The sequence below is a fragment of the Bombus fervidus genome, chromosome 12 (genome assembly GCF_041682495.2).
Source record: "Bombus fervidus isolate BK054 chromosome 12, iyBomFerv1, whole genome shotgun sequence".
NCBI classification, from domain to species: domain Eukaryota; kingdom Metazoa; phylum Arthropoda; class Insecta; order Hymenoptera; family Apidae; genus Bombus; species Bombus fervidus.
The window spans coordinates 9756887-9772123 of record NC_091528.1 but is presented as its reverse complement, the minus strand read 5'-3'; the positions used below and the strand labels follow the sequence as shown (position 1 = coordinate 9772123).

Sequence of the window (15237 nt, the reverse complement as noted above, 5' to 3'; positions counted from 1 at the left end):
AGACCATTCAAACATCTCTATACTGTGACTCACTAAACACATACTTTGCCTTTTGCCATTTTAAAATCGTCAAAACGACGAATTTTATATTTCTTCTTTTTGCAATTGAAGATAGCTCCATTTTGCAATAGTTTGTGTAACAATATAAAACATTTTACTCTGGAAAATTTTTCTAAATGTGTAGATATCGTATTAAACTTTTTGAAATGTTTTGTGTAACATATTCGTAAAGAGTTTCTATAAGCGTTCAAATACTTTCGCGAGTCACTGTATCTGCATTTACATTTTTCCTTAAAACCACCATTTTAACTATCTCTTCGAATCGCACAACCCAATAATCACCAATCCCGCTTATTATTATAATCAAACAGACAGCTAAATTGCTTATCCTTTAACTACTTTCGACTGGGAATAAAGCGATAATAAATTTCTAACCGCAAGAAATGCCGGAAGCATCTAATCGATTTATTATCTAAGGACCTCGCGAGTCGAAAAAATTTGATTTAAATTTACGATCCACGCAAGTTTCAATGAGTAAAATGGCACTTTGGGTGAAGCAAGAGATCACGTTCAGAAGCAAGAGATCGCAGGTACCTCGTAATAGGCAAGAAAGCCGGATTCCTTGGTGTATTCGCCAGCCTTGCCACCGCCACTGGCAGGTGCATGAACACGGAAATTGGAGACGTTCGAGAGAGTGAAAGATCGGCCATAGGTCGGCATGCCGATGATCAGTTTCTCTTTAGGGGCACCCAAACGGACCCACATGGAGGCTGCATTATCCACACTAAGCTGTTTCTGCCATTCGGAATCTAACGAAGAAGCGTACAAGGGTGCGTTGTGACCCGTCTCTCGCTCCCATTTCCCGTGGAAATCGTATGCCATCAGGTTGATGAAGTCTAGGTAGCTAAGTAGATATAATGATTTTTATCAACCCATTGACAACGGAATTAGCAAAATCGTCAAAACGACGAATTTTATATTTCTTCTTTTTGCAATTGAAGATAGCTCCACTTTGCAATAATTTGTGTAACAATATAAAAACGTATAGTCTATAAGTTTTCTTATTTTATTTTATTATTAAATTTTATATATTTATCTTTCTATTAAATAAAGCGTAAAGGTAAGAAATTAAAATTTCGTTACGTCAATTTACCTAGCAACTGCTGGTACATCGTATCCACTTTTCACATTGTCAGGACCAACCGGTACAGCAGCTGTTAAAAGAAGTCTCGGCATTTTCTTCTCCTGAGCTTCAGCTTCGAACGCTTCTCGAAGCTCTGTAAATGTAAATAAATGAAATAGTATAATTAGATAATTTGTGTGAACTTCTACAATGTAGAAGTAGATTTTGTAAGTGAATTATCTGTGAGCATATGAGTACGGATAATGAGAATCCAATTAGCATTAATTCTGTATTTACCTTTCAACAGAAGAACGTAGTTCTTCTTGTCGTCTCCTCCTTTCGGATATTCCCAGTCGATGTCGAGGCCATCGAAATTTCGATCACGCAAATACGAAATGGCACTGTATATGAAGGTTTGCCTTGCGTACCTCGTCGAGGACATGTCTTTGAATTTTTGAGTGCCGAACGACCATCCACCTGATTAAAATTACCAACGGTGACACTTGAATAAATCTTCATATACAGAAATTTTAAAAAACACTATTTAATGTTTCGATCAATTTTTTAATAAATAAATAAGTATACATTTTCTTCCTGACATATTTGAAACTATCTATCTTCGAGGAAGATATATTCCCTAAGATACTCACCAATCGCAAGTAAAACTTTCAAAGAGGGACTAGCCTTCTTTAAATTCACGATTCGTTCGTATAATCCAGTTTTTCCATCTTTCGTTTCGTCGTTCGACTCGAAGCTGGTCAGCTTGTTCTTCTTCAACCAACCGAAGGCGAATATGATGTGCGTACACAAGTCCGGTTGTATGTCTTCGGGTAAAAATTTCCCAATTTTCGTCCGGTATTGAGACCAGTTTGTATAGTAACATACAAGCTGTACAAATTAAAACTACATTACGATCCCTTCGTTGCGTTTCGTCTTCTATTTATTTCCTTTAGAAAGTAAATAACAAGGGAATAACATTTCTGATATTACGAAGATCAAAACATAACTTTTTACGTTAAAGAGAATTATTTTTGATTTTTAAAATTACTTCCTCGTGAAGATGAAATTTCGTATGACAAAAAGGTATTTGTTTCAAAATTATTATAAAGTAAATTTTACTGTAAATTGTATCATAAATTACACCATATTTTGTAATATTCTTTTTTCAAAGAATTCATTTCTTGGAGTACAAGTAACAAAGTTGTTGAAGCGTAAATGTAGATTTTTTATTTCTAATTATATGACATTAAAATAGTTGAACAGTTTCAGCGAATTGCATGAATCAGTACAGAATTCTTTATACCATTGTATATATAACAATAATTATCATACCTACCTTGTAGTCCTCCGGTTTACCAGTCTGAATTTCATTCTTCTTGTTCTTATTATTGATACGATTTCGCGTGACCTTGAATCTGTTCACGCTTGCTGAGACTTCCTGATCGCTCGAGATCGATGGGGCGGCGGTTGCCGGTCTGCGAAATCTTTTTCTTGTACCTGTTTCACGCATTATTTTTATACTAACGCGTTGCAAATTGATTTTTCTTTTTGAAATAGAGATAGGTAAGATATTAACACTGCATGTTCAACTCTATTTGTTCTATTTACTTAATATTTATTCTGAAAATATTATAAAAATTATTCAAAAGAATTCATTATTGCAAAAGGCGAAGAATTTTCGAAACAGCAATCACGAAGGCAATGAATAATACAATAAAGACAAAAAATAACCAATATAAATCATTAATACAAAGTTACATATTGTTAAATTTGTCTTAGATTTTCGTACGAACTTTTCTGTGCGAATCGAGCGTCAAAAACATATTTAAGATAGATACATACGTTTATGCAAATGCTCTTAGAAGAGAAATTATGTTTGTCCGAGAAAGTTTTTCGAAATATTAGTACCAGTTTACATAACTTTGATCATTTGAGAATATGTGGGCCATTCTTATATAATGACTCATGTTTGTAATGAAGAAACGAAAATGGAGATTAGCGCCTTTCGCTCATTCTATATAGTGCTTTGCTTCCGCAACCTTGTCTTTTGAAAAATAAAAATGGTTGTAGAAATAATTTAAACCGAATGATGAAATATACGTTACATATGCTTTTACGATGAAATAATGTAAAATTGATGATTCGTTCAAAGCGATATCACATGTTTATACATTGACCAGAAAAATATTTGTCTATACTTGAAACATATGGAATAAAAGTTTCACTTTTAGAACGTTAAAGAATTTGAAAGAAACATTTCTTGAATGAAACTAAATATAATGTTGGAATACAACGATATTTCACGCATAGGCATAAGTACCCTTACACAGACACCCACACAGGCATTTGAACAGGACATTTACACAGGTCATACTCGTTACTGTATAGAGAGCGGAGTTCAAAAGTATTTAAGGGATCAAGGGTCACTACCTACGTCTAGTCTGAAAGTAACTGGCCAACAATCAACAATTCTTGTTAATTATATCACTCGCTTATATACATCAGGTTCTGTAGTTTTGTTTAATAAACATCACTGAATTCAACACAAACATTGTGTCTTCCAAAGATTATTAATCTTAACTTCAAGATTAAATTCTAACATGTAAACTCAGATTTTGAGATATAGTGAGTCGAACAATTGATCGTATGTACTCGGATTTGAAAGAAAATTATCTTGACAGGGAAACGAATTAACAAGATTAGGAAGACTGAAGTTATTGATCGAATTACTTATGGCACTTCCCTCGTCAAGTTGAATTAAAAATGTAAAATCTGAACAGGTCCATAACTGAAGAAAAAGTTGACACATAGCAGACTAAATTACGGCTGTTTTTCGAGCACCATCCGTTAATTTATACCGTTAATGCATTCATATCACATAATACATACGTAAGAGGTGGCTTGGCACGTGATTAATTTTTTGAGACGCTACGTTTGCAAAAGTAAACTCTGAAAGCGAGTTTCCTACGTAAGAAACAATATTTTACCATTTATCAATCCACAGGGATTTATCAATCCAAAAATCACTATACCAACTAAATTAAAAGGAAAATAAGCTATCAGTAAACCTATTTATCTCAAACCAATTTCCTGAAAAATTTACTTTCCTTGTATCGCTTGTATCGTTCTCTTAGCAAATCTTCGTCGATATGCAGTACCAATTACCCTAGTATTTCGAAACGAGAGGAAACGAACTGGTATTACGTTAAGAGAGGAAAATAAGCCAAAGATTCATATCATTGGAAAGCTGGTAAGTGATTACCTTCTGCATTGTCGAGAGTTCCGAGAAGTACGATCAAGCAGACGAGCAGCAGCCAACAACAGGTCGTTCTGCTAGTCGACACCTGAAAAGAAAGTGAACGTGTTACTGATCCGTGGAACCTGTCGCTGCTATTACGCCTAAATATTTGACCGGGAAACAAACGCGAAATATCGAAATATTTTCATGGATCTCGATCACCAGGAGGCCATTCAGTCCGCCTCGGAGAGGCCATTTTCTTCTTTGTGCTCGTTCGGGTCGATAAACTAACAAAAATGCGGTCACCGTTGAGGAAACGTTCAGATTTATACCGCGTGTTGCTCAAACCTATCAATCACCTAACTTAAACGTCGCATTTTTTTTTTTTTTTTTAGAAAAACGTATTAGACAGGTAGAAGTTTAGCTCGTAGATGTTTAATTAGCTTCATGTAGCGAGCAAGCGTTTGATTGTGGTAAGTTATTGTCGCATTACTATTCAGCAATGTAGACGGCTTTCAACGAGTGGAAAATTATTCAGTGGTACGTGTACCATACGGTGGTACATGTACTTAATAGGAGAGAATTCTTAATGCAGAGAATATTATTCACTGATATATTTAGTGATACAGAAATTGTTAAACACGCAATAAATAACATACTTTACGAAGTGATAAAAATGTTGCAGCGTAATTGCTGGTATTTTGAATAATGCAACTATATAATTTACGTGTGATTTTAAAGGGAACTTGGTTGAGAAATACAAAGTTGAAATTAGTTCGATAAAGTTTGATCGATCTCCGGAAGAATTGAAAATATAACTTTTTAGTTCTTTTACGATTGAGCAGCCTCTTTCAATACGTAATACGTATACATGCTTGTTTCGGAGTATTATGCAACTTTTGTTGAATAACCACACTGTAAATAGAGACGAATCTTAGGTTACAAATATTATGAAGGGAATACAGAGAAATAGCTGGCCGTTTGATTTGTGAAATTTTTCTGGCGAATTATTCTTACATTTGAAAAAAGAAATACGATGAAATATTAGTCACGACAAACACCATTATAAAAACCAGAGAAAGTTATTTGTGGTTTCTACGATCAATTACCAAGACCTACTGAATTGAAAATTGAGAATCGTAAACTTCCCTATTTAAGCGAAATGGGGTATAATAGTCTGCGTGGGAAACGAGAAGCTGTTACATTCAAGAAACGTTTTATGGAAAGTTTCGTTTCATTATAAACAATCGTAAAATTGTAATATCGTTTATTTGTTTAAACGTTTCCTGGCGCCGTGAACAATTTCTCCTATCGAGTTTCACAAGCCATTAATAATTATGTTATCGAGACACCGAATGTTTTCTGAAATAGGAAGGCTTTAATTTAGAAATTTCATTTATATTTAGCACGAATAAAGAGCAATTAGAGAATACCGTTAATATACTATGTATATTATTTTCTAAAGCAACTTAAGGAATTAATTATGTTTTCAAATTAACATTATAATAATAATAATAATAATCAAGTATAGTATTAATAATTAACTTTATAAATATTCTATTGTAATATTCCAAATGTTAAATCCTAAATAAGATCGTCTGAGTAAATCCCATTAAAAATTTCTACAGAATTTATACTATTCATTAAGAAGTATGTCTGACCTTTCCCATTTCTAAAAAAAAAATCGATCCTTTCTTGTTTCTTCTTATTTTCAGAAGAGGACGCCCACTTGCGAATTTATCGTATATTTTATAAATTTTCAATCCCTTACTTAATCAACGTATCGCGATAAAAGAATATTGCGACATACGCGCTCTGAAATATCTCGTGAAAGCGTTTCCAATTGTAATACTGCATCTAAATAGAGTTCTGCTTCACAGAGCGTTCCAGAGTTGTTTCGAGATAAGAGAGGAACTGGTAACTGATTAAAAATCCGATTACATTCTCCGGCGAAGAGAACTTTTTCACAATATTTTCACTCTATTGTCATTTGCGTGGCAATTAGCCGAGTCTTTATTAGGTTTGCAATTATTCCACGTTATACATTTTATGTTCATTATTCGCGTAGCTTAGCTAATTAGTACAATGCGCGTAGATTAAAGAGTACAACTAGGAACGGATGCTTTCAAAACCACTTTGTATGTACATTCGCAGACAAGTGCTTTTGTTCCCCTCTTATTTCCACTTCATTCCCGATACAAGGATCGTAGACTAGTTTCATTGCGTAGAAAAATTTATATCTATTATTAAAAAACAAATAAATAGTTTTAACATCATATTCTTAACGAATAACCGAATGTCTTGACTTTGTATTTTATAATAACAGTAATTTCAGTTTTCACACGAGAAAAATTACAGAAAGCAGAAAACGAAGCTATTAAGAAAATGTTGCAGTCGGAAGCGGAGCAAAAGAAGCCAAAATATTAATTAGTCTAAATACACCGAAATACATAGCGTAACTGCGGCGTGAAATTTTGTGGTATTTATTATAAAATCCTTTTTATAGAATATACGACGAAAATCTTTAAGAGTGACTCTTTAGTCGCGTACATAAAAATTTGCATAATTATCCATAGTCTAGCAACAACAAAATATTTTCTTCGTCTATGTAACACTTTTGAACAGCGCTGTAACATTAATGCGAGTATGTATTTTGTTTAGGTCGTAGTAGCGAGTTAATTAGCGAAGAAAAAGAAAAGAAAAGAGAAGAAAAAGGAATCGGTTCGTCAGTGTCGCAGTTGGCTGACCAGCCAAGATCGACCATCCGTGAAAATTTCACTGGCGTTACAGATTTTCGAAAGCCAAGAACGAACGTCGTATCGTTAGCTGTCGCGAGGTAACGTTCGATCGCCGATTCTCCACGATCAGAGAAATCGATTCTCAAGATCGCCTATTAAGGGGAGAACGTAATTATTTCGTCGATTATACAGTTTGCCGATATCGGCCGCAGTAAGCGCCATTCTCCCTTTTTCTTTTGTCTTCTTCGCCGCCGTTATTTTCTTCTCTTCCCTCATCGTGTTACATAAATCCTGTTATTTTATGAAATTTCGTAACTTTATCGTGGAACGTATTGAAACACAGTACATATTAAATATTATCTTAACTCGTAGCCATTATGTCCTTACTTCTCTTTTTAAGAGACTTTTTGAACATACACAATATACATACGTGATTATTATTCATTTTTAACATTTCATTATTTCTCAAAGAAATATATTATCTATTTCAGTGCTATTCATCAACGCATATATTTTATTTGAAATTTCAATAAATTCGAGGAAAAAATGCAATTTCCTTATTCTTTATCTCATGCTTGCATCGACTTTTGGCATTTTTATATTTTACTCTTCTCTTCTGTATATATCTTCACCTTTCAACACCTTTCGTTTAATTAGTCATTAAAAATAAATTTCATGTTTTAGTATGAACACGAATAATGTTTAAGTGATACGAACACCGCTCGTTGTATGATATTTTTCTCTTATATTTACTCACGGATCGTTAACAACATTATGTGAGTACAGTTGATATGTGCCACCCCGTATATATTGCAAAAGCAAGGCACAGAACATTTCTGTACAATCTAAAGTGAAATCAGAGTGCACATGTTCAGATGCCGAATAAGTTGCCAATAAAGATTCAAAAGTAAATCCATTAAATTTTCGGTTAATCAAGTTTTAACAGTAGAAACGGCGCGACGCTCAGCCATAATGTAATAAGTGTGTCATATTTCTCGATACTGCTCGAACGTGACCGAGCACAAGTGAAACGACACGGAAATGAGCGAACAGCCCAGCGAATGTAATTAGCGAGGCGGGAAGGAAAGGGACGAGAGCCATAAAAAGCGATTTTTCTCTTCGATCAATTCGTTCGTCGATGCGTGAAAAATTGCAGTAGCCGCGTAAAGCCGCGTTCGTAAAGTCTCATTCTACTGTAGCGTCACATTCTACGGTAGCGTCTCATTCTACTTACGTCTGAAGAATAAACACTATTATAGAGTTATATAGAATTATATTGTATAGATATTTTTTATTTCATGTTATATTAGGTTTTACATTATTAGGAAACGTTATTCTTCCTATAAATTTTACAAATCATTAATTATAATTTTGTATAAAGAAGAAGATTTGAAATATCGTATTTAATATTTTCTAACAATTTCACATCAAATTTTAGTTATGTCAAAATCAAATGACAAGTTCAATTAAATTCATTTGAACCAGTCGGAGTTAATAATTGACACAAAATTACTGTACAAATTTTAGCTCCGTCGATACAAATAATTTGAAATTTCTTTATCAGAATACCTGTTATCTACTTCACTTGAAGTATTACTATATTATACTACATTTTATATGTCTAGTAGTATGTTTACTCGTATTTCAGACCCACAGACTAATGCAAAGGAGATTATTCATATATCCATGACATATACATTCTATATAAATATTATTTATTATATATAAATTTCTACTTTTGTTTGTTCTTATTGGTCAAGTTGCTTGTCTTTGAATAAGTTGAAATTTTGAACTTGAATTTACTAGAGTTTCATATATTTGTGAAATGGTTTCAAGATCCTTGAACTGGATATGGGGCACTTGCTGTCGAGCGATTTAACTAATCTAAACGAGCCTTAAGGTTAGACCACACCTGGAAGTTAGAACCGACCAAAGCTAGTGGTCTAATGGGAAGAGAAAAACGTTTTCTTGTCGGGAGAAAAGTAGCATAAAGTACCGTGAGAGACCGCGTTTAGCTTTCTTCTTCGCCATATTCCCCATTCTCAGTCGCGTTTACCCTTTTCACCTCCTTTCTCGCTCCCGTTTCGTTTCATTCCGTTTCATGGAAACGCCGCCAACGATTACCCGCGAAACCGCGATGCGAAAAATAGCTACGTTGTCCAGTTTAACACTGTAATCATATATCTAGATGAATTATAGGTGAAATTTCGTTTTTCTCTTTCATTTGTTCGTTATTTCTTTATTTTAATGAAATGATGGATGAAAGTTCTAACGCGAAAAGTTATTGAAAATTGTTAAATAGTTTTGTCAAGGTTTATTAGAATAATAGAATAAATACTAGGTGGAAGTGATCTATGTAAACCGAAGACACGAAGAGATTTCCACGATTTGAAAAACACTGGCGCGTCACATTATTATAAATTCTTCGATTTCTTCGTGCGTGAAAGAAGCAGCGATGGGAAAATTATTAAAAAATGAAATGTCACTTTAATGCAACGTTTAAATTCCGCACGAGCACAGGGCATTATTTTATATAATATTTTAACTATTGTAATTTAGTGGTTCAAATTTTACAGAAACAGGAATATAAAAGAATTTATTTAATTATAAAATTCAGTAGAGACACAGAAAATTGTAAGGACGCCACTTAACTTGCATCGTACCGCGTTATGTACAGACTCGATGAAATATTTCTTCCGAGATGAAAAGAGGCAACGTGTATCGTAAATGATCACTTGAATAATGAAATGTCGAGACAAGAACGTGTTCGAATAATATGGAAATAATCGAATAACGAGATTTCAGATTACAGGCTGTGCTTTATTGAAAGTTAAGTTATGACCTCTATTAACATTGTTTCCATGGATTGGTCAGGGAAGCTTAACATTCCGTATTTGTACACCAGAGGACACAGCTTATTTCGTCAAATTATTACACGGTACATATATTGGAAAGCAATTTGTGAAATTGATGCGGTGCTTGGATCGACGTTCGAAGGGTTCTCAACCCATAGAAACATAAACTAAAATCATTACGTCCAGTTCTTCGCTTGGAGTATAGCGTTCACCCCATCGAATCATGTTTGCGCGATATTTGTCAGGTTTTGTAATTTTTATTTATTTAATTTTCAATTAATAGTTCGTCTAATATAACGTTTAATAAATAAACGATAGCACAATTTATTCTATAACGTCTACCTTTTCCTTTATTCCAATTTAAGTATCTTCATAAATGTTTCTTGTAACTGTGAATGTTCAAGCATATCGAACCAAAATTATGAGTCCACCCCAGTATGGCTATTTCTTCTTATCCTGGCACATCATTCGTTTCATTAGTTAACAAACTGTTGTCGTTGCTACGCTTTTGTAGCCGATATATTCAATCTAAACACGTATCTTCATATAATGTCTTCCTTTTCCTTTAATTCCAATTTAAATATCTTCATAAATGTTTCCTGTAACTGTGAATGTTCAAGCATATCGAACCAACCTCAGTATGGCTATTTCTTCTTGTCCTGGCACATTATTCGTTTCATTAATTAACAAACTGTTGTCGTTGCTACGCTTTTGTATCCAATATATTCAATCTAAACACGTATCTTCGTATAATGTCTTCCTTTTCCTTTAATTCCAATTTAAATATCTTCATAAGTGTATCCTGTACCTGTGAATGTTCAAGCATATCGATCCAACCTCAGTATGGCTATTTCTTCTTATCCTGGCACATTATTCGTTTCATTAATTAACAAACTGTTGTCGTTGCTACGCTTTTGTAGCCAATATATTCAATCTAAACACGTATCTTCGTATAATGTCTTCCTTTTCCTTTAATTCCAATTTAAATATCTTCATAAATGTTTCCTGTAACTGTGAATGTTCAAGCATATCGAACCAACCTCAGTATGGCTATTTCTTCTTATCCTGGCACATTATTCGTTTCATTAATTAACAAACTGTTGTCGTTGCTACGCTTTTGTAGCCAATATATTCAATCTAAACACGTATCTTCGTATAATGTCTTCCTTTTCCTTTAATTCCAATTTAAATATTTTCATAAGTGTTTCCTGTACCTGTGAATGTTCAAGCATGTCGAACCAACCTCAGTATGGCTATTTCTTCTTGTCCTGGCACATCATTCGTTTCATTAATTAACAAACTGTTGTCGTTGCTACGTTTTTGTAGCCAATATATTCAATCTAAACACGTATCTTCGTATAATGTCTTCCTTTTCCTTTAATTCCAATTTAAATATCTTCATAAATGTTTCCTGTACCTGTGAATGTTCAAGCATATCGAACCAACCTCAGTATGGCTATTTCTTCTTATCCTGGCACATCATTCGTTTCATTAATTAACAAACTGTTGTCATTGCTACGTTTTTGTAGCCAATATATTCAATCTAAACACGTATCTTCGTATAATGTCTTCCTTTCCCTTTAATTCCAATTTAAGTATCTTCATAAATGTTTCCTGTACTTGTCAATGTTCAAGCATATCAACCAACCTCAGTATGGCTATTTCTTCTTGTTCTGGCACATCATTCGTTTCATTAATTAACAAACTGTTGTCGTTGCTACGCTTTTGTAGCCAATATATTCAATCTAAACACGTATCTTCATGTAATATCTTCCTTTTCCTTTAATTCCAATTTAAATATCTTCATAAATGTTTCTTGTACCTGTGAATGTTCAAGCATATCGAACCAACCTCAGTATGGCTATTTCTTCTTATCATGGCACATTATTCGTTTCATTAATTAACAAACTGTTGTCGTTGCTACGCTTTTGTAGCCAATATATTCCATCTAAACACATATCTTCGTAACAAGTATGTCCATAAATGTTTGCCTTGTGCGACACATATTTAATCTAACGAACATGATCATCCAAGCAATTTCGTTGGTTTGTTCCTTTACGATCTTCAGGTTAATTAAAGTTTTATGAAAGCTCGGCAACGATCATTCCTATTGGACATCGAAACGTTTAGATTGAAACCTAATATAACGTTCGTCTGAAACGAATGAACTTAATTGCATGACATATTATCTATTAGTTTTCTTCATTTAACTGTTACGAGAGCTCAGCCACTAATTTTATTTCGCTAACGTTGAATGTAGCCAATCTTTTCTTTCTCTTCTCTTCTCTTCTCTTCTCTTCTCTTCTATTGGGTTGGCAACTAAGTGATTGCGGATTTTGTCAATACTACCTAATGACAAAATCCGCAATCACTTAGTTGCCAATCCTATACTTGCTACGCAGGCGTTCTTCGCTTGCAGCAGGAAGAAATAAAAATGTGATAAATAGATTGCGGAAGTTGATGCATTTATTTAAGAATTTAAATACAATACAAGTTTATGGTTTTATGAACGCAACTAAAGCATTCATGTACGTTTTTGCAATTTATTATGCGTGCATTGTTATTCATAAATGCATGAAGATATACAGTTACTGTAATACTCTTATTGTCTTCGGATGAAGTAAGGTTATTCGGCAAATTTATTCGGACAAAATAATTTTGAATGACTTAGGTAAAAATTGTGACCATTTCTGGGAAATTTATTAGGTTGACAACTAATTGTCAATACCACCTAATGATAAAATCCGCGATCACTTAGTTGGTCAATAGAAAATAGAAACTAAATGGATATTTTCTTCCTGTGAGAGTTATTTATTTATTTTATTATAAACAGGTTGACTCATCTTTTATATGTAAGCGAAATATAACAATTTAGACAATTAATGTTAATTTAATAATTCTCTAAATATCTAATTCGTTTCGAAGAACTTTGTAGTTTAAAAGAAGAGAATTTGTTCAGTTTAAAAGAAGATACATAGTCACCGAAGAAATGCTGCTAGTCCGTTGGTTTGCTAACTTTGACAATTTGTTGATAACACCTGTTGTACTCTACATTGTACTTTATTCGAATATATCTGTGCTTAACAAAATTATTTCGTCCAATTAAAATTTATTCAGACGAGGCATATTTATTGCTGTACTACTATGGCATTTTTATTCAACAGACCTCTGTCATCCAATAAAAGTTTATCCAGATGAAGTATAGTGTTCAGGTGAATTAATTGCATTTTTTAATTCCATTCAGACAGATACAGATTTGCATAAATATTCATAGTTTACTGATTTATCGTGGAAATTTTCGGAGACACCTCATGGCGTGACATTGTATAATAAGGTCGTTTATTCGTGAAAGCTTTTAACACCACGAAGGTCGATGTTCTCCGTAATTAATGCGAGTGGCATACATACGGCAACTTGATCTTGCAACATGTTACAAATGAATCATCGTAAATACGGCTCGTCCAACAATTTATATAACGATTTCTGTATCTCGTCTATCAACGTGGTAAATTAATTGTTATACTTTATTAAACTGGAAAATGTTAATTTGCGAAATGCTCGTAAACTTTTATAGACGCAATTCGAGATTCTAACAGAGTAAGGAAGAAAACTGAGGGTTCAACTAAGAAGTTGTAGCAGCAAAAGATCGTAAATTAATCCTCCTAATTGGCTTCTTTTCGAAATTAAAATTCGCGCCATTTGTGGATCACGAAACACTAGCGCCACGTAGCGGTGAAAAGGTGCAACTAATTTCCATATCTGTCCTTGTCGTACAGTAGTGCGCTCCTTGTCTACGATCGATTCTGCCATCTATTGAATTTGGCTGGAACTGCGAAAAAGTAACAGGAGCATAGAATGAGCGAGGAGATATCTCAATTCCTGTTAGACAAGGAACGCACTACTGTGCGACAAGGACGGACGTATGTGACGTCACAGACAAGGAGAGCTGTATTGTGCGACAAGGACAGACATACTTCTCCTTCTAATTTCACGATTATTCGTTAATTACGCTTTTCCCTGGTAAAATTTATGAACTTTCAGGATCGTACGACAAAGGTAGAACCCCTGGCAAGATTCACATATCAATTTCGACCGGAATTTCCCTTTAATTAATTAGTTATTAACAATTTTCGTTGGAAGTGTCGCGGCTACCGCGGTACGGTCTTGCGATTTTTCATAAATATCAACCTTTTGCGGCATTGATTCGCTCTCTAAGGAATTTTAGAAGCTTCCTTAGATGCTACGCTGAGTTCTTCGTGCATGAAAGTTCGTAAATTAATTACGCGTGGCGAGAATTATGCGAAAATTCAGGGCGTCGCCTCTAGGCGACGAGGGTACGCCGTGGATAATTATCAAAAACTGAATAATTAGGCACAAATTACACTCGAAAGCGGTGCGAGAATGTTGCCAGGGATCCCCTCTATGTTCTACGATTCCAAAAGTGCGGGAATTTGTCCCAAAAACGGAGCAATTAATGAAAATTCAATGAATTAGAAAGAGACGTATGTCTGTCCTTGTCGCACACTAGGACGCTCCTTGTCTAACAGGGGTTGAGTTACCTTCTCGCAATTTCTATGTTCCTGTTACTTTTTCGTAGTTTGAACCATGTCCGATAGATGGCAGCTATGGACGTAGACAAAGAGCGGACCACTGTGCGACAAGAACAGACATATGTCCCCCTCTAGAGTCCATCGAATAAATTATATAGATTGTGGAGTTTTATGCATGAAAGATAAATACGAAGGTGAGAAAGTTCATAAAATGCGCATAATACGACAGTGGTATATGCAACATTCAAAGTACTATGTTCTCCATAATTTTTGGTAGGTGAAACAATTTTTCCCCAAGATTCTATCTTTTTAATTAAATTTTTCAAAACACCTGTTTGTATACAAATCTATATTTATGAGCCTTGTGTTTTTATATTTCTCAAAATTACATAAAAATTCACTGAATCTAGTAACAACATTGTCATTGGTCAATAATTCGTGAATTCTGCCGCCGGCCAATTAACAACCTTCTTCCGGTGTCTTCCTACTTTCACCGAAATTTGAATTTCGAGCACGATCGACGATTTTTACATGGGACTTTTAAAACAGGCCTGCGAATTTTATTAACCGGTACAATTAACGCTTAACCTGGAATCAGGTGAAAGCAACCAGCGAGCCTTCTATTATTCTTCGGCTCGTTGTAGATCATGCTCGACGCCTTTGGCTCGTTCAACGTTCTCAACCGAGAAGAAATTCTCTCACGTTGATTTATGTAAAATGTAGAAACAGGCAT

General features: G+C 34.3%; 1 protein-coding gene across 1 annotated transcript in view; it reads right to left on the bottom strand.

Annotated features, from left to right (window-relative positions):
• The window catches only part of Cht7 (chitinase 7), a 32002-nt gene that overhangs the window by 3062 nt on the left and 13703 nt on the right, over window positions 1-15237 (bottom strand). The window contains exons 2-7 of the mRNA XM_072014454.1: window positions 4386-4467; window positions 2460-2620; window positions 1774-2011; window positions 1421-1600; window positions 1154-1277; window positions 595-904 (exon numbers count right to left, since the gene is read on the bottom strand). Of these exons, the coding sequence (XP_071870555.1) occupies window positions 595-904; window positions 1154-1277; window positions 1421-1600; window positions 1774-2011; window positions 2460-2620; window positions 4386-4467 (1095 nt within the window). The remainder of the gene's footprint in view (window positions 1-594; window positions 905-1153; window positions 1278-1420; window positions 1601-1773; window positions 2012-2459; window positions 2621-4385; window positions 4468-15237) is intronic.